Genomic DNA, 20,781 nt, shown 5'->3' with positions numbered 1-20,781 from the left:
ATGATAGAACAAAGGAATGCAAATTGTGTGTTGTATATGGGTGAGCTGGAAATGTGCACTATCTTTTCTTTGGCCTGGTTCCTCTAAGAAATGCTGAGACTTGGATGAATAGGGGTATGAGGAAGAAAATGAGTTTTTTGCGGTGATGTGTTTTGTGTGGAAGGGTAGGAATGAGATGATTTTCAACAATGTTATTGTTTGATGAAGAAAGAATGAAACTTGATATAGTTGTTTCCTATTTGTGCTTAAAACTGGAACCAGGAGAAGGAGCAAAGAAGAACAGCTAGTCCGAACCTTTTATGCAGGTGTGGTGCGACATCTGGTGCGGGAATGTTTAGGGTCCACGGGAGGAGTATTAAGTTTCTGATTTTATGTTGCTTTGGTTTCTTTAAGTGCTGCCTTCTACCGTTCTACTAGTTCTTGTTTAGGAATTTGCTATGCGCGTAGAAAGTTATATTCATTTAGGGAAAGTCTAGGAGATCAATTAATGGTCAACTTAACTAGAGTCAATTAGGATAAAAATAGTTCCAAAAATAAAAACTAATGTAATGTATATTACATTGCACCAAGGTCAATTGTTTAATGTGAACAATGACAATATTAAATATTTAAATTTATTAATTGCAAACTGATTTTTTTAGATTTTATAGTTACTAAATTTGATTTGTTTTGATTTAATTTAATACAAATATAATTATTTGATCTATTCTATTATTAAAAATAATTGTGTGAAAATATTTGACTGATTATTATTCCATTTATTAAATTTAAGTTAAAATAAAGATTTAATTTTATTCCAAAAGATTCATGCATGGTTTCTTCTAATTTTTAAAGTGTATTACTTTGACGCCATCATTTAAATTGTGAAACAAAGAAAAAGATAAGTTTTTTAATATATACTAATTAACAAATTTAATTTAAAATAAGGGTCTATTTTTTTTTTACCAAATAAGATCCAAGAACTCAAAAGACAAAAGTATTGTTCGATTTTATTTATCAACCAAACTACATATTCAAGCATGTTTTTTATCCAAGTCCAATCAAGCATTTAAATTCAATGCGTGAGTTTTCTAGCTACAGTCAGTGAGCAGTGTGCAAATAGAGCCCATTTTTGTGCAAATTGATAGGCTGAATTTGGTTCTAAAGGAGAATTCTGATTATGAAAGGCCGCCCGAGAATAATGCTAGGTACTTAGGTAGTGAAAATTTTTATCTTGCTGAAAGTGTCTGAAAAATCTTGTTGTAGGGTGATAGTTTTTTCTCTTTAGCTAGTAATTTTTATACTATTGTCTGCAGCATCACGCCATCAAGTGCCTCTTCAAATGGTAGTGGTTATGGTTTTGCTGATAAGGTTTGACACTATCACTACTAAGATTATGTTGTAATGTGTGGCTGAGTAACATCTACAATGTGTATTTTACTAGTTGTGTGATGCTTGTAGTTGTTAAACTTTACAATGGATGTACACAATTGAAAATGGAAATGAAGACAAAAAACTATTGTTTAACAGAGTTGGGAGATTTGAATTGATTCACTTCATGCCTTAGCTGGACTCCACATTTTTCTATCTTTCTCCGTCCTTTCAACTTTAACGTTGTTGCTGTTGATTGTTGAGAGATCCTTATGCAGCATAAAAATAAAGATCTATGAAGAGATACTAGTTTAGGATATGGATTAATAGTGTGTTGCAAATAGAAATCATTTGTCTGATGCGCATGTTCAATTTGAATGTTCCTCATTGCTACTGACTGTGGACTTCCATCAGATATCCGATGGAATGACTATACAAATTCAAACAGTTAATTTATTACTTGAAACTCATGGGGGTGCTCGTCCCCAAGGGGAGCAGCATGGTAAGTTCTTCTTACTAGTATTCTGAATTGGTTATCTACTTTAGTTTATTTATGCTCTGCAGTCGTTGTTATGTATCAATAAATTGAATTGAAATCAATATTTATATCTTTTTTGCTGAATTTGATCATTAGTGCAGTATTTGGTCTGCATTCATTGCAATAGAGTTTAATAACAGTGCACGTTTTTATGGGGTAGCTTTACAGATAAACCTGATGGATTGTTTGTCCTCTTTGACCAAAAAACTATGTTATAAATTTATCCAAAACTTATCCATAATTATCCATATATCTCTGGCTGTAGGGCACCGCCTATGGCATCTGTCACCATACCCAATTTGTTGCTGTATACCACAAATGAAAGCTGGGATGTAATTATGTTTCGGCTCGTGCTTACAATTAATTTGGGACACTTGGTATAAATATTGTTGAAGATTTTTTTCCGTTTGCATTATCAGGTTGTAAATCTTAAGGAGGCAAGGGAGTTCTCAAGTAATACGAAGTATATATATATATATGTATTCAAAGTACTGCATTATGCCTTTCATTTTATATCTTATGTGTGTATGACCGATATTGGGATAACTTACCATCTAAATATTGATATTCTATATCATCTTTATCCATTCATTGGTATTTCCCATTGTTAGAAACAAGAGACTGAGAGAGTAATCTGAAAAGTGTATTATTCAGTGTGATGAAAGGTACAATATACAAGGGGTATTTATAGGTGCTAAATGAATCAGAGTAATAAAGGCATAGAATCCTATAATTAATATACAGATATACTATATAAATATAGACGATACTAATTGGTCTAAATTGATGCTAATGATTCTCTAACACTCACTATATATAAATTCTTATCCCCACCTCTTTCTCTTCAGAAACTGGTGTGGGAATCTGTCTATTGATCTTTTTCCTCATCCTGACATGTTGAGGGATGAACTTTAGGCCGCTCTCAAGAGCGAGCAAACATGAGAGACGATGATGGTGCAAAACGAGTATTCTTTTGAGGGGAGTGTTTTCTAGAAGGAATATGGGGAGAAGCATATGTACAATTCCTCTAATCATAGTAATCTACTTTCTTCTAAATGGCCAAGATTCCTGACTCATGAAATGTTACTGTGCTTGCTATTTGCCAGATCACAATTCAGAGAACAGTCTCCAACTATCCACTTGGGCTTGAGGTTTAGTTGCACATCACAGAAGCTCTTTGCCCTGTATTAAGTGAGCCAGGTAATTAAAAGGAAACTTTTTACATGTGTCCACATTGAATCGATACAAGTGGCATAGATGATGTATGAAGTTAATATCATGTGTGCAGGACTTCGTACACTTCTCCGCTTTATGACAGGATTATCTGTCTGTCTAAACAGTTAATATATATGGAATGTTGTAAACTCCAATATTTAGTCCTTACATATATTGGAAGTTTCTTTTTTGGTCCTTGTAAATATTTTATAAACCTTCTTCTGGATTTTATAATATCACCACTTAATAGTGCTGGTCTAATAATAGAGACCAAAAACATAATGTTGGAACAAAACTCAGATCCAAAGAAAGAAAAGGTTGAGGGACAAAGACCAAAAATGACTTATAGATATTAAAAATATCTTTAAGCCATCTGGGACAGGGTTGGGTGTTTTGCTTCTACTTGGTGCATCTTGGAGAGTTTGGAAAGCTTTTATTGTTCTAATGAATATTGTCATGCTAATCTTTGTATTGAGGATCTCCTGTCCTCCACCTTGTTTGCATTATCCTGCTCCCTAACATTAATATTTCTTCCTTTAACAAGGAAATAAATGAAAAAGAAAAGGAAAAACATATTAGTGAATGTGAAAAATATTGGGAATGGATATATTAGCACCTATAACTTTTGTTGTTAGATATATTTGGTTGGCTCTTGAGCAAATAATTTCATCCAGAATGGGAAATAAGAAAGCAAACTATTAGCAATGTGCCCTACTTAGTTGTTTCAGTTTGCTATAGTCATAATGATGGTTTCTTTTTTCCATGCTGACTGTTGAAATAGTTTTCACTATTACTAAATTGTATATGTTTCTTGAAAATGCAGTGACAAGTTTTCACACCCGCCATGTTTGTTAGTGCAGCCATCTATACATTCTGTTAAAAGAGAGTCTTTTCATGTGCCAGAATTTGGTAATGCTTTATTAATTTAATTTTGCAATACTGATAAGGATAATTTTGTTTCGGTGTTGTGCAGTAATGTGTTGTAAATTTATTGAAAAAGTAAGACAATGATGGCATAACATTTATTTAATATTACATACCTTCACATTAACGATAACAACAACAACAACAATAACAACAACAAACCCTTGTCTTACTAAATGGGAATTATTACAAGGATCAAATGACACCATTGTGCCTGTCACGAATGATGCCTGAACTCAGCCATATATTCCTTGCTTGATTAAATTTATTCAATCCCATTTTCTCCCTCCTGCAGCTAGAGCTTTTGCCCTCCAATATATCCACTTGGAGAACAGCAGTGGCAATTGATTGAGGGAATTCCTCTAATCTGCCTCCGTTCCCTTCAGATTGTGCCTTCTGCACTTCCACCATTTTTTGCTTGCCAAACCGTTATTGACTGTCCGCCTCTTATGGTATTGCAATTTATTTCAACAAGTAACTTGCCTGCTATGCCTATATATTTGCTACGGTAATAGATTATGTTCTTTATTGATCTTTCATTATTTTCCAAATTCATCTTCAGGAAGAAGCTTGCCTTAGAGTATCTTCTTTCTTAGCTAATAGAATTGTTGTCAATTCTGGTGATATTTTACCAGATTCCTCAGTAAACTCTCTTTTCTTCACTCTCAGTGTCAGTGGACTGGATCTTATGGTTCTTTTGGACAAGGCCCAGTTGGATATTTCTAAAAGCAACACAGATAATGTAATTCAAACCTCCTTTGCTGGTGCAAGGCTTCATATTGAAGACTTCTCATATATAGATTCACCCTCAATGAAACTAAGAATACTGAAAACTGGATAAGGATCCTGCTTGTTTCAGTCTTTGGGAAGGTCAACCAATTGATGCTATCCAGAGAAACTGGAGTGCCAGAGCAGCCCAGATTACTTTTATCTCTGGAAGCATGTACTGTCCCACCTGCACGTTACGATTCTCTTGGATGGACCCAGGACTATGGAGATGTGTTGTTCTAAAAGGTGCTTGGATTGAAGTAGCAATGGCAACTGGCAATGGCAGTCCATTGTTAAAGGTTCCTCCTCTAGGAGGTATTGTGAGAGTTGATGTTTCTTGTGAACAGTTTCTGTCCAATTGTTTTGTTGAACAATTATTTTTTGTCTTAGTTCTTTACATGTATTTTGGGAGAGTTAGTGAGAAAATAGCAGTGGCCGGAAAAAGTAAACAATTGGAGGGCATTAAAAACAAATCTTCTAGTGAAAAGTTAATGGACATAACTCCTAGTGACAGTGCTGTAAGTTTGGCAGTTAAAGACCTTCAACTTCGATTTCTGAGTCTTCACCATTGAATGTCGAGGGAATGCCTCTAGTGTAGTTTGTTGGAAATGATTTGTTCATTAGTGCCACTCATAGAACCTTTGGTGGTGTTATTGTTATTTCGTCCACCTCACGCTGGGAGGGTGTTCAGATAGATTGCGTGGATGCTGAGAAGCACATAGCAGGAGAGAATGGCTCATTCTTAAGTTCTGGAGAGAATATTCCTTCAAGCAGTGATATATTGGAAACCGTCAATTGAGAACTGTATTCTGGGTACATAACAAGAGGAACCATCTATTGAACTGAAATGCTCCTTCAATCCCTTTTCTGGATGTAAACATGGTGCATGTCATACCATTGGGGGAACAAGATACAGAGTCTCATTGTTTGAACGGCTCAGCTTCTATATCTGGTATTCGTCTTGGTGGGGGAATGAGCTATGCTGAAGTCCTCCTACATCGATTTGGAATAATTGGTCCTGATGGTGGTCCTGGGAAGGGTCTTTGTAAAGGCTTCGAAAAGTTACAAGCAGGACCATTGGCAACAATTTTCAAGACAACACCTCCCGATGTTGATAATTCAGAAGATGGTATGAAACAGTGTTACCTGATTTTTCATAGCCAATATATTTACTATATGTTGTGATTTCTACTTTGTTCATGTTCTGTGTTTGTTTTTATAAATTGTTTGCTTATTAGTCAATTTTATGCCAGTTGGAAGTTTGAGCAAAGGAAAAGAAATCAGTTTTCCAAAATTGAATAAGCCAAAAAATGTGGATATAAATATAGAATTGGCGGGAGATTCTATGATGCTGATCGTGATTGTCAGCATCCCATGCTTAGGGGTGAGCACGGATAGCGGGTACTTGATTATCCGTCCAAATTCTAATCAAATTAATTAAATTGGTTCTGAAATAAACAGGTAATCGGGTCTAATCCGCACTAAATCGATGGTTTTTGTTAGTAATTGGTTTCGTGTATCGGTTTTGGGGGGTGTGGAATCCAAACCAACTCGCAAACCTGATCATATATTAATTAAATAAAAAAAATAAAAAAAAATATATGGATTAGAATCGTACAATGATTATTCATTATTAATATGTTTAGATTTTAATGAGTTTAGTTTTTAATATATTTGGTGTTTAACATGTTTGGATTATTTCTATTGATGTTACATATTTATTGTACTTGTTGAATTTTTAAAATAAAAATTTGATTTTTTTTAATAAATTTTAAAGTCATCGGGTACCCAATTACCCGAACCGAACCAATTCGTTCTTAATCGGTTTTGTTTGATTCGGGTACATGTACAAAAAAAATGTAAATCCAAACCAAACTGAACCAATTGTATTTTGATCGGTTCGCTTCTAATTTTACCATAAACCCGAACCAAACTGACACGACCCCTACCCATATTTTCATGTGGTGTAAGGATAAGAGAGTGACACGTACAATATAGGGGTGTCCGCGGATCGGATCGGATCGGATATGGCCAAAAATTCGATCCGATCTGCATTAAAATTATCGGATCGGATCGGATCGGATATCAGATATATCCGCAAAACACAAAAATATTTTTAAAAGCTTATTTTTATTAAAAAAAATATCAATAAAATTCATTTTTTCTATTCTTTTAAATATGTTTACTCTTAAAATAATATTAAACATACTTTTCTTAAATAATAAATTAAAATAATATAACATATATGATAATTATTAATTGAAATAAAACATAAAAAGAATATTTACTTATTTATTTCTTTAATTTTGCGGATACGCGGATATGCGGATATCAACACAAAATCCGCAATCCGATCCAATTAGTGTGCGGATCCGATCCGATCCGATCCAAAAGCCTTGCGGATCGGATCTATATCCGCAATTTTCAGATTGGATTCGGATAAATACCACAGATATGCGGATCGGATCCGATCTATGGACACCCCTACGTACAAACTGAGGTTAAATGGGAGGTAATAGATTCGTGTTGTGGTTTCGTTGCTTCCGTATTGATTGTTTGATGGAGAATGATTAATTAACCGTCAATCATAAATTATGAATTGTTGGATAATGGACTGAAAGTTGGTGGTCCATGTGAAGTTGGCCAAGGGTAATGAAAAATTAAAAATTGCCCCCAAAAAATCTACTAAAGTAGCTAGTTAAAAACTAAAGTGCATGAATAAACCTGTTTTTTTTTTCCTCAACAAATAATTACAAAAAAGAAAGCTCTCTTAAAAGTCCAAAAAGAGAAAAATGATTCTTTTTTCTATTTATAAAACTTACATTTTTTTCAATTACAAAAGTTAAATAACATTCACTTTTAGTCTATTTGATTAAAACATTTATTTATAATTATTTTACATATAAATTAGCCATAATTATATTAATGTTTCAAAAATATAAATAATAATTTTTATTTATCTTTAATATTTTAACTTGTTATAAAAATATTAAAAATAATTAAAATTTCTTTCGTCAATAGTAATATATATTTTGTATTATTAATATTATTATAGTAGTAAAATTAATAATATGAAATACATTTATTATTATATATTCTATTTATTTTTTTTATTTTATCATTAATCATGAAATATATAAAAAAAATTAAATTTAAAGTTTTTGAAACAATTTAAAATATTTAAAATAAATTCTATTTATTATATTAATAATATATATATATTATATTTTTATTACTAATATATAATTATAATAATAATTATTAAAATTATTGTAGTCAAATAGACTAAAGTGTAGGGGTGGCAAAACGGGTCGAAAATTCATCCGTCCGACCCGCCGAATCCGTTAAAAAAGGCAGGTCGAGCTAGGATTTGGAACCTGTCAAATTAAAAAAATTCGCCAAACCCACACCGCCAAATTTGCGGATTTTGGTGGGGCTGGGCGGACCGGCTTGTCGGGCCAAAGATTTTTTTCTTTTTTTTATTAAATAAAATAATAATTATTAAACCAACTTGGGTTGGTCGAGTAGTCAGCTCACTCGTCCGCTTAAGTAAGTGTCAGGAGTTCGAACCCCACCTTGTGCATGTAGTAACTCATTGGCCAGCGCAGACCCTTAAATGGAGCTCAGATCCGTGACGGATTAGTCCTTAACCTGTCGGGTTGGGGGATACTATTTGGGTAAACAAAAAAAATTATTACAACAAAATTAATAATTATATAATTTTCAAACACTTTTTTTCAGTTTTTGTTTTTATTCTTCTTTTAGTTATTTATTTTATTTTACAATTTCATATATATACTCAAATTATGTGACTTATTTTTTAAAATAAAGATGGTTCTATTGACAAATATTATTTTAAATAATTTTATTAAAGTTAAAAATAAAAAAAAAGAAAATAAAAAACTTATATTATAATTTAACTATTTTTTATTTGTATTTAATTTTTTAATTATTATTTTTTGGTTAATTTTAATTAATTTTATTTTTCAAAAAAAAAAAAAAGAATCAAGCGGACTAGCCCGCCGACCCGCCAATCCACCATAAAGAAGGGTAGGCTAGTATTTTAAACCCACTTTAGTTGGCGAGGCGGGTCGGACCTAGGCGGGAGCGGGCCGGGTTAGAGTAAGCCGACCCACTTCGCCACCCCTACTAAATTGTACGTTATTTAACTCTTGGGTTCGAGTTTCACTCCTAAAAAAAAAAAAAAACTCGTTATAGTTCAAATGACAGTCTCCCTTTCTTACAAATTTTGAGTGGGAATCTTATCCCTAACTTAGAAAAAAAAAAAAAAAAACAGCTCGTTATAATCCTAATTCCTAAAGATATTTAAATCATTTCCTATTCCCTAAAGATATTTACATAATCCTAATCCTACAAACTTCACATATTTTGTGACCCATCTCTATAAAAACGAATGTCACCCTTATAACTTCTTTATTTTCGGCGTGTATTATCCAATCGCTCTGGGCCTCCATTCACATCGCAATTATTAAAGTATTACGAGCCCATACAAATACGGCCAACTTTTCTACCTACATTAAGATACTTCATTAGTCAAAATTTGACCCTAATCAAGCTGGTAAACCGAACGGGACTTATTGCACTGTATGCACAAACGTTACCTGCCCCTCCACGCGTCGTTCGCTATTTGTGACACGAAATAACAACATACAATGCTGACAAATGAAATAAGCACGATAGAATTTTCCTTTTCGTTATAGTACAGTTCCTAGGTTGAGTTTTTTCCTTAAAAAAATAATAGACTGACTTCAAAGAAACGGGGATTTGTGATTAAGTGTTACATCCCGGGGGATTTGTGACTGAGTCTTACATCCTAAAGTGCTGTATAGCTTATATCATTACAACTCACCAAAAAATATAAAACTATCACCAAAAAAGAAGAAAGGAAAGGAGCTAGATTAGATCCAAAATTATTGCTTCAAATTTCTATTACAAGCGAAAATTGGTGAGATCACTCATTGGCCGCACCACCTATTAAAAAGGAAAAAAAAAAAAAGCATGTCATTATAACTATTTCTAGTGACCTTTCTTAACAGGAAATTCCCAGACATTGAGCACTCCAAAGCTATATAAATATACATATACATAAGCTAGTGCCCAGTGGGAATTGGAAAGTATTTCCTCTTCAGGCACCACCTCATTTATAAATTCCATGAGTTCCAAAGGAAGCTTAATTCATTTAGAAAACCATTAGGTATGAATAGTCCATCCACGCTGAGCAAGTGCGGCAATAACTTGATTGGCGGCTTCTGCAGTGTCATTTAGTGGAGGATAACTCCAACTTTCACTCATCTGTATAATCCAAAACACAAATAAGTAAAATGCAATGCCTGTTCAACAAAAAAAAAAAAAAAATATCACCAAGAACTGAAGATGACAGCACATAAGAGGCCGTTCCCATCTAAAACCAGTCTACATTATTTCTCATAAGGCAACTTCGAAAGTTATATATAGGAAATGTATCACGAAATAAAATCCCAATTTCCATATCTAACTTTGCAATCTAATGATGAGAACTAATTGCAACTAAAAAAGAAAGAGAATATCATAGGACAGCTGCCTACTCACATTTTCTTGCCCAGTGAAGGGTCGAGTGACTCCTTGCTTCTGCAAAGAATTTTGGAAGTCCGCAAATTTCCATGTACAGAGTTCCACTCCGATTACATACACAGGCTTCCTGTAGCACAATATACACAGTCATGGAACTATAGATATCCCTTTAAGAAGTGAATGATGAAATGAGGTTTCTTTTTTCCTCTTTAATGGTAGATGCTAATCATCAGGTGATCTTATAATATCTTACGTACCCGGTACTGCAGGCCTCACTTAACATACTAATGGAATCAGCTGTGATAACAAAGGCATCAGCCCAAGCCAGATGTCCCATATGCGGATTTGGACCTGAATGTAATAAAATACATCACATAATGCGATCTTCAATGCTGGGACATGGTTTTATGGCTATGAACATTACAGGTATAAGTACCTTCACCATCCCAGATATGGACCTTAGGATTTGTGGCAAATTCTTTGACCAAAATGTTGGAGATCTGCAATAAGGATGGCAAAACTGAATTTGTTGAACAGATCAAAATATATCAAAGTATAAAAATGAATGGGGCCTCCATCCCTTATGGCAACATCATCTGTATGTCGTGAATGCCAGCTTTCAAGGCTTACAAACAAACCCACCAACCAGAAGCATGCTCATGGTAGAAGCCAAAGCTTATTATAATCACAACCTATTGAATAAAAAAATATTCTTACTAATTGTGTAATCTTTTATACCTTTGCAGGCGTTCTTCTAGAGAAAGATATTCGGATAGTTCCACAACTCCATAACACATTTTGAAGCATTACCACCAACTGCTTTGCGAGATCCACACCATAGCAACAATTTCCTGATAAAAAGTTATCAAAATTTAATAATAATAATAATAATAATAATAATAATAATAATAATAATAATAATAATAATAATAATAAAAACAAAAACAAGAGCAATACAGGGCACAGCAAAAGTAGGACTAGAAAAAGTAAATTCTACTCTAACACATAACATAGATATAACCACCGGTTATGTGTTAACTGTAAAATAGATATTATAATCAAGAAACATAGGGGTTAGGCCATAAAAATATTAAAAAGTTTCAAATTTTAAGCTCAGAATCTTTGAGGCTTTAATCAAACAAACCGTAATGTATGCAAAATTGGCCTAGTCAACTTCAGTAAATTTCCAACTATGCAGTATACAATGCAAACATTTGACAGTTAGTAATGCAATCAATCCAATGCAAACATTTGCCAGTTAGTAATGCAATCAATCCTGTAAACAAAAACTAGGCTATGGTGTCATTTAAGAGAGTCACCAATATGCAAGGGATGATCATCAATTCAGTAGGAATAACACACAAAATTCATACTAACACACAAATGAAAGATTCTTAACCAGATTTCTACAGACAATGACAACAATCTCAATAATGATAAACACTAAAACACCAACAAGAAGAATTTTACTACAAATGTCAAACAATTACAAGGTGCAAGAGAACATCTAAAAATTGATTGATTTCTTACATACGAAAAGCAAATATTAATATGAACATATGATACTTTTTAAAACGTCCAACAGGCAAAGCATCTTAAGTTCCTCAGTGCAAAATAAAATACCTGTAGGACCCCCAACATTAACAATAAGCAAAGGCTTGGGCAGAGCTGCTAACTCATCATGCCAAGCAGAAGCAGCAGCCCTAAGAGTAGTGGAATCAGCTAGATGAAGCGCTCCCACAGTGAGGAACTATTATAATGTAAAATCAGGGACTTGAAAGATGGGAAAAGGTGTATAATGTAGAAACTTAAAGATGACAACATCACAGGGAAGAGACAAATACTAAAGCAACAAACATCACACAACCACAGTACCTACCACATTGCTGCCAGGAGGTTCCCATGGAGTGACCCACTTCCGAAGAAACCATGGAATTTGCCGCCGGCCTTCCAGAGTCAGCGGATAATAATCATGGCGTGGAGTGATAACAAGATCAAATCGATTCAGGCGCACTCTCGGATGTTGTATCTGAAATAGGCATCACAGCATGTGAATCATTTGGAACTTATGACCCCAACAGGTATCATAGAAATAATATGTCCAGGCAATTTCTCAAAAATGCAAACAATATCCATTCTCTTTAAATATTACTATTTACCAAGAAACAAGTCTAATTCAATTTCCACTCAATCTCAACCGATAGCAAAAAGATTATAATTTCACTCAAACATACAACAGATATATATGTACTATGATCGCATTCAATCATGAAATGAACTTATGCGTCAAGTTACAAAAATAGAATAAGTACAAAGCATAACCTGAACAACAAAAACATTTTCTGGGGCTAACCGTTTAATGTAGCTTGCGACATGAATAGTGTCTCTCCCAGATGCAACCACCAACAAGGGACCATCCCTATGAATAAAATACAACCGCAATTCATTAGTCTTTCTAGTACAAATTCATCACACCTCTGAATTTCACTTTCAGAAAGCACAATAAGACTACAACAACCTACTTGTGGAACGTTTCACGCGCCATTGTTGCAATATGGTAAGCATCAGCTTCTAAAACGCTTGATATGCCTGAACTAAGCAACCATCATTTTCAAATACAACTTAGCACACGAATCAGCACAAACAACAATCACATGAACAAAATAAAAGTTAGGAAAATATGATTGGCATACCAATCTTCGAAGCTTGAAACCGCGAATTCCCACAGAGCCTTCTGATAACAGAATCCAACATCTTATGAACCGAAACCGGAAGCCAATGAAGCCACCTATTGATTCCTCCATGGGGCCTCGTCACGCGCTGCACATAAAAAAAAAAATAACAAATCAATTTTTCTCAGCAACCAAACACAATCCAGTGATACAATTCAGCTTAGTTCCAGAGCTTACGTATAGGGAGTGACGATTGGAGAGACCGAGAGCACGGACCAACCCGATGCACTGGTTCTCGGCGCCGGCGAAGCCGTTACCGATGACGACGGCTCGCCGGACGGCGCCGTCGAAGAACTTCGGCAAGCTGAAGAAATGGTTCGGCGGTTCGGGAAGGTTGATGGGTCTCATCGCCACGATTCCAATATTCAAATGGAAAAACCACAGTTTGGAGCTATTCAGATGGAAGAAAAATCAAAATGGGCCAGGCGATATATGGGCCTAGGCCCATAAAAGGCCCCGCCCATTATAAAACATTGGCAAATTGTAAAGTCACGGAGAGTCTTTCACTCTCTTGACGCCTTTTCTTTCTTCGGCTGAGAGAGAGAAACGGAATCAACTTATTATTAGCTTTTGCTTTGTGTGACTGAGGCAGCGAAAATAAAAGAAAAATGTGGGCAAACGCAGAAGGTGGTGCTCCGGAGGTTACTCTAGAAACTTCCATGGGTTCTTTCACTGTTGAAGTACTTGTCTTTTTTCCAATTTTTGTTAATTTTCCTTTTTTTTTTTTTGCCAATGGCAACAATTCTTTTATTTTAATTTATTTTTTCAATGTTGGGCTCAGCTGTACTACAAGCACGCACCAAGGACTTGCAGGAACTTCATTGAATTGTCTCGCAGAGGTTATTACAACAATGTTAAGTTCCACAGAATCATCAAGGTACTTCAATTTTTCTCCCTCTGTGTATGAGTATGAGCCCTTTTTTTCTAATGTTGATACATGGATTCATTTGGTTTAATTGTTGAGTAGGACTTCATTGTACAAGGAGGGGATCCCACTGGGACTGGAAGGGGAGGAGAGTCTATATATGGGTATGTCTTTTTTTATTTTTAGTGATTATATTTTGTTTTATTTTTTCATGTTGATTGTAATGCACTCTTCATTGATGATTTATTGCATTCTTTGGCTTGTTCTTTGTCGCAGACCGAAATTTGAAGACGAGATTAGACAAGAGTTGAAGCACACTGGAGCTGGTATCTTATCCATGGCAAATGCTGGCCCAAATACTAATGGCAGTCAATTCTTTATTACTCTAGCACCATGCCCTTCTCTTGATGGTAATGTTTTCCTTTTTTCTGTATATTTACCTTTAGAATTTGGAAATTGTAAGGCACTACTTCTGAAGTTTATGATTAAATTTGTTTTTGTTTTTCCAATATTTATAATTTACTATACCTATTGCACTGTGAGGATTCTGTGCTTTAATTTGAATGTTTTTTCCCCACCAATATGGTAACTTGAAAATTGTCCATGTACCATGAGTAGTTTGGTTCAGTGAGAGGCATGCACAATTGCTGGATTGTTGACACAATGGCACACACATTGTGAACGCAAACTGTCTTGTGCACGAAACTCAGATAATGATGAAATGTAATCTCTTTCCCATAGTAGAGTCATGGAAAGAAAATTGGTTTTGCAACTCTGTTCCGTTCATGTTCCCTTTTTCCGTTTCAGCTTTTAGGTGAGAGGTAGATCGACATAATTCACCTTACAATATGCTGTTGTATGACTACTTATATCATGATCCGGTGTAGTCTCTCTAAGCCCTAAGGTCACTGGAGGCCAAAGGTATAGATGTATTCCAAGCATACGAGCAACTAGTGAAGTTATATCACAACATGTGGTCCTGTCCAAATGTGGAGGATTTAAGATGGATTAGAATCTCTCTTCTTGTGTGTTTTAATGATTGTGTCAACAAAGCTATGGATTAGGATGCAGCTTCTTGCTTATGTTTCTTAAATGTTATCATTTCTTGGTGGATACAAATGCATGCATAGCTTAGTATGTTTCCTCATCCAACTAAATATTTCTTTTCTCTTTTAAGAGCAGCTTGTGAGTTCTCTGATATATCTTTGTTTTAAAGGTTGACACGTTTTCAGGCATAGACCCCGAGATTTTCTTGGTCATTTTATGATTAATTGTTTCAATTTTCATGAAAAATTTAGAATACCTACTGATATTCTTAATTGCTGTTTCTGTTTCAACCAGGAAAACACACAATATTTGGGAGAGTATGTCGTGGGATGGAAATTATCAAAAGACTTGGCAGTGTCCAAACAGATAACAATGATAGGTATGTCAAACATAGCTATTTAAAGTAACATATGCTATACATAAACCAACAATCAAAGAATATGACTGCGTTTGGTTTGCATTTTCATTTTCGGTTTTCATTCTCAGTGTTTTTTATTTTTTGGATTTTGTGAAGGAAAGTGAAAGCCGGAGGTGAAAACTGAAAATAAGATTTTATTGTTTTCACTGTTTTCACTTTTTTCTTCACAAAATCTAGAAACAGAAAATACAAAAAATGGAACAAAAAATGAAAACACAAACCAAACACATCCTAAAATTATTAGCAAACCTCTGAATAAAACTGGTTATATGAATTACAAAGCTTCTACAGATATTGAGCTCGCCTTTTTGCTGGGTGTTCAGTGTTCTAGAATTCCACGACCTATGTTATATCCTTTTTTCCTTTTATCATATGTGGAACATAGCCATGAACTGATCCATTCATCATCATTTTGTTTTCATGTTATTTTTGTGAATACATGATCAAAGAGAAAGCTTTTCGGCTTTGGCCAATGAACACTCAGGGTCTATGATAAACCAAATTGAATTTGGTTCTTGATACACCAAAAATTATCAGCTGCATCAATGATTGAAATGAAGTATTTTATAGAAATTCCTTAAGAACTTCTTCAATTCTAATTTTGATCTTATACTTATTCAGGCCCATCCATGACGTGAAGATATTACGGACATCAGTCAAGGATTGAGATGTATATCTATGACGTCGTTAATTGTGGTTCTATCACCAGTTCGCAGCAAACAGTTGTGACTTGAAATTCTCCTATATTAAGCACTAAGATTTATCCGTAGTGCCTGCTTTGACCTGTAGACTGTTGTATTGCAAGAATATTTAGAGATTCGACTATAATGCAGAATGTAGCATCAATGGAAAGGATTAAGATTTTCTAAAGTAAAGAAGTTGGTAAAGTAATAAAGTGAAGAGTTGATTACTTTTAGTGCATGTTTGGGCGCCATTATTTTGTTAAAAAAAAATCTTTTTTCAATGAAAAAAGATCTTTTTTTATTTTTTAACGTGTTTGGCAAATTTCTAGTAGTAAAAGTAAAAGCACTAGTAAAATCAAAAAAAGATCTTTTTTGAGAAGCTGTAATTTACATCTTTTTTTAAAAGATCTTTTTTCCTTAAAAAAAAGATGTTTTTCATGTAATAAATAAACAAAAAAGTACTTTTATATTGTTATACCCAAATATAATTGATTGATAAAAAGACCTTTTTACATGAGATATCCAAACATAAAATTACTTTTACTTCTCTATAAGATCTTTTAAAAAAAGATAACTCGAAAAAAGATCTTTTTTTAAATTAAGATAGTTAGACATATATGGAAATTATAAAATCAATGATGATTAACTTTATTTTATTATTTTACTAATTTTTTAGTTTAGAGGATCTAAATTCCAATGAAAAAATTGGCTTGACAGTAGTTTTTTGTTTATCTGATTTTTTATGAGGAACTTCACATTTAAGCAATTTTGGCATACAAGTTTACCCAAGCAATTTTAGGTTAAGCGCTTCTCTTTTTTTTTTTTTCTCTTCTCTCCTGTGCTTCTTTTTCTTCTTTTCACGCTCGTTTACGCATGGAGCATCTTCTTGTTTGTCTTTTTCTTCTTTGTTTGTCTTTTTCTTCGCGTTTTTTTTCTTCCTCATTCTTCTCCTTTTTTTCACATTCTTTCTTCTACACGTGTTTTCTTCTTATCGTCATTTTTTTGTTATTGTTGTATTCTTTTTGTCTTTTCCTCCTGATGAAGAAGCAGTAGAAGGTGAGGAGGAAGAATTTTGAATTGTGCAGAACAGAAATGAACCGAACATGTTATTATAGTGAAACAATTGTATAGTACTGAATGAATAGAACATTATCCATTATATTAATTCAAATTTGAACAGCTTTCTGCATAATGAACTGAACACGTATTCATGGTAAAATAATTGTATAGTACTAAATGAACGAAACATAGTCGAAACATAATCCATTATATAAAATCAAATTTAAACAGCTTTCTGCATAATGAACCAAACACGTACTCATGGTGAAACAATTGTATAGTACTGAATGAACGAAACATAATCCATTTTATAAAATAAAATTCGAAACACCTCTGTCTACAATTTAGAGATTATCAATTCAGATTCAGAACCCCTGTCGTCCATTCAATTCAATTAAGTAATTGCATTTCATTCAATTCGATTGAAAAAATAATCCATTAGCAAAATGTTGGTGTTGTTGGTGATGACGATAATGAAAGAGGAGGAGAAGAATCTGCGTGCGCGAAGAAGGAGAAGAATGAGGAAGAGGAGGTATACGTGAATTTGAAAGAAGAAGATGACGTATGTGTGTATTTGAAAGAAGAAGAAGCGTCGGGGAGAAGAAGAAGAAGAAGAAGATAAAGTACGTGTAATGACGCTCTTTTAATAAGAGTGGTTTTTGTTGGTGTTGGACTTATTTGAATAAAACTTGGATGAAAAAATATTTAAATGTGTAACATAGCCCATTTTTTTATTAACTTTATAGTAGATTATTGATCGAGAATAGAGCTGTGATACAAAATTTGGCATGTCACTCGAGCATAAATTATACGTCACAAAATCTGGTGAACGTTAAACCTTATTCATATAGTGGCACCATCAAAGATGTGAAATGTTTTATCGTTTCTGATGTAGCTGAATATGCCAATACAAATAGCCTCATGCTCTACAGCTTCTAAAGCAGAGGAATATTGAATAGAGTTATAAATGAATTTTAACTAAATTAAACAATAAGACTTGAAATAATATTAAGGGATAAGTATTGTTTTGGCCCCTAACATTGGGGTTAGAATCGAAACCGTCCCCAACGTAATTTCTGCTTTAGAATCATCCTTAACGTTTTTTTTCGTATTAAAATCGTCCTTTTAACTTTTTCTGGACAAAAATATCCTCCACCACCACCAGCACCTTTACCTCCACCACCACCACCAGCACCTTTATCTCCACCACTAAATTCAACACAGAAGCAGAAATTCAATACAAATTCAATAAATCCAGAAATCAGAAATTCAACAAATCAACACAAATTCAACAAATTCAACAACCAAATCAACATACAACAACAATAAAATTAGAAAACAACAAATCAAAATCAGAAGCAGAAACTCAAGCAGAGACAGTCACAGAAGCAGAAGCAGAAACTCAAGCAGAAGCAGATGCAGAAGAAGAAGAAGCAGATGCAAAAGTCGAAGCAGAAGAAGCAGAAGAAGGAGTAGATTCAGAAGAAGAAGCAGATGCAGAACCACCGGCGCTTGACCACCCATCACCAGCGACCGCAACGGAGCGTACAAGGACCGGCGATGCACTCCACCCTCGGATCCCCCTCTCTCGTCGGCCACCCGTCACCTGCGGACCGGCAACGGAGCGTGCGCGGACCGGCAACGGAGCGTGCGCGGACCAGCTTAGCCTCGGATCCCTCTCTCTCTCCTTCGCGCGCTGCCCTCTTCGCGTCGGGCTCCTCTTCCCGGCGACACACTCCACGGCGGAAGAAGCATGCATGAACGGTCCTCCCCTCCACCGGCGCCCTCTCTCTCTTTCCCCTCTTCTCTTCTCCCCCGTCGCAGCCCCTCTCCTTTCTTCTTTCTTTCGGCGACGACGACGGCAGCTCTAAGCTTCGCCGGCGCCGTCCCCTCCCCACCTTCCCCTTCCCCTTCCCCCTCTTCTTTTCCCCTTTCCCCTCTCCCTCCGCTCCCCTCCCCCCTTCGCGTTTCCTCCCCCCCCCCCCCCAAATGCGTTCTTTTCTTTTTTAAAAAAAAATTATAATTTTTTTATTAAAGTAGGGGTATTTTAGTAATAAAATTAAAAATTTTATTAAAAAGAACGATTTAAATACAAAAAAAAAACATTAAGGATGATTTTAAAGTAGAAATTACATTGGGGACAATTTCGATTCTGACCCCTAATGTTAGAGATCAAAATAATACTTATTATAATTAATTTTTGTTATGTTAGATCAATTTAATTGAATTTAATTAACAAAAAGATTTAGATGTGTAACATTATTCTATTCAATATCTATTCCAACGAATGGGAAAAAGGAAACAAGTAAATTACTATTCAGCCAATCAAAGTAGCCAGCTAGACAGCTACTCAACAACTGTCAAATGCACAAGGGAGATAAATTTTTTAATCAGGGATTTATAGGTGAGCTCAGAAAAAAAGTCACAAGCTAGCTTATAAATAGTATATAGGATACACATAATAGATTTTAAAATTTAATTTTGATATATTTTGTAAAATTTTTTTAACAAATATTTAATCATAATTTTAGTAACAATAACTACTTTTAACAAACAACATATAAATGGTCATTTAAATAATCGAACGTGATTTAATGACTATATAAATTACACCGTTATTGCATTAAAATTAAACTTCATATATATATATATATTCTTTTGAATAAAGGAACTCAACACATTAAAGTGGAACAAAAGATGAATCGAAAAAAAAAAACATACAAAATGAAAACAGATGAAATAAAGGTTTATCCCAAAGTCATTTATGGCATTGCCAGCAATTAAAGAGATTCACACCACTTTATTTCTTGTAGCTAAAAAAGATTTGTTAATAATTTTCTCTATACTTGTTTCGTTGTTCTGAAATATCCTTCCATTCCTTTCCACCTAGACATTCCAAATAATCGCAAAGAAATACATCAAACATTTTTTTTGCTCCTCCTTTCTTAGCAAGAGCTTATGTCTAACTTTCAAAAAGTTCCTTTAACGTTCGGAAAAAGGACCAGAGCCTGCCAAAATTAGATAACTATGTGCACCATGCTTGCCAAGTAAATTCACAGTAAAAAAACAAGTGGTTAATATATTTAACATCTTTTTTACATAATACACAGACATTATCTCCCTGATGAACAAGTCCTAGCTTGCTTCCTTGGTATTCACTCTGACTATCAAAGCAAACCAAACAAAAAACTTGACTCTTGGTGGAATCAAACCTCCCCAAATAGTTCTAGTAAAGCTTTAATCAAACCTCTTGGTGGAATCAAACCACAATTCAAGGTTCACTATGGTTGAGTTATCAAAGTCTAAGTGCAAGGGATGGTGTAGCATTCAATTGAGAGGATCTAGGAGAGTTTGGTGCCTAAATGAGAATTCACAAGTCTTGTCATCCGGATTGAACTATGGTAGTCAACAAGAAGACTGGTGCAAAAACAAGGTTTGCGACCCGGAATTCACTTCGACAATCAACAACTTTGGGGCCTTGTCACTTGTTTAAACTTTCTTGAAGGCTTTGTGCGCCTAATTTGGGATCCCGGTGGACATTGGATATGCAAGCATTGGTGGAGATTCTAGGAAGAGTTCAAGCATAAGCCACCATAGCAAGGACCCCATCA

At 34.5% G+C, this 20,781-nt stretch overlaps 2 protein-coding genes and 1 pseudogene across 4 annotated transcripts; 2 read left to right on the top strand and 1 right to left on the bottom strand.

Annotated features, from left to right (window-relative positions):
- On the top strand, positions 1–6,037 carry LOC107647046 (uncharacterized; annotated as a pseudogene). Its single transcript, XR_015885917.1, has 8 exons — positions 1–77; positions 262–322; positions 1,075–1,187; positions 1,296–1,350; positions 1,765–1,852; positions 2,154–2,265; positions 2,995–3,039; positions 4,581–6,037. The product of XR_015885917.1 is annotated as an uncharacterized LOC107647046 (transcript).
- Positions 6,038–9,695: 3,658 nt separating this feature from the next.
- On the bottom strand, positions 9,696–13,551 carry LOC107604652 (mitochondrial fission protein ELM1). Of its 2 annotated transcripts, XR_015885881.1 has the most exons (12): positions 13,276–13,485; positions 13,060–13,186; positions 12,889–12,955; positions 12,689–12,785; positions 12,246–12,395; positions 11,990–12,116; positions 11,105–11,217; positions 10,803–10,866; positions 10,624–10,717; positions 10,385–10,493; positions 9,953–10,108; positions 9,696–9,787 (listed from the first exon to the last, which is right to left on the bottom strand). XR_015885881.1 is itself a non-coding variant. In XM_088490125.1 (11 exons), the coding sequence occupies exons 1-11, from the start codon at positions 13,444–13,446 to the stop codon at positions 10,007–10,009; spliced, it is 1,221 nt and encodes a 406-aa protein (XP_088346251.1). In that variant the 5' UTR covers positions 13,447–13,551; the 3' UTR covers positions 9,696–10,006. The 2 variants fall into 2 exon arrangements, 1 of the variants encoding a protein (XP_088346251.1); XM_088490125.1 differs by having other exon boundaries at positions 9,696–10,108; positions 13,276–13,551.
- A 37-nt stretch (positions 13,552–13,588) lies between these two features.
- On the top strand, positions 13,589–16,338 carry LOC107604653 (Cyclophilin-like peptidyl-prolyl cis-trans isomerase family protein). Its single transcript, XM_016306283.3, has 6 exons — positions 13,589–13,778; positions 13,880–13,975; positions 14,066–14,127; positions 14,240–14,373; positions 15,305–15,389; positions 16,050–16,338. Exons 1-6 carry the CDS (start codon positions 13,707–13,709, stop codon positions 16,093–16,095), a joined length of 495 nt encoding a protein of 164 aa, XP_016161769.1. The 5' UTR covers positions 13,589–13,706; the 3' UTR covers positions 16,096–16,338.
- Positions 16,339–20,781: the final 4,443 nt, after the last annotated feature.

This window comes from Arachis ipaensis, chromosome B6 (assembly GCF_059453495.1).
Source record: "Arachis ipaensis isolate K30076 ecotype BB chromosome B6, ASM5945349v1, whole genome shotgun sequence".
In the NCBI taxonomy this organism is placed as follows: Eukaryota; Viridiplantae; Streptophyta; class Magnoliopsida; order Fabales; family Fabaceae; genus Arachis; species Arachis ipaensis.
The sequence above is the reverse complement of the archived record's forward strand: the minus strand, read 5'-3'. Positions and strand labels throughout refer to the sequence as shown.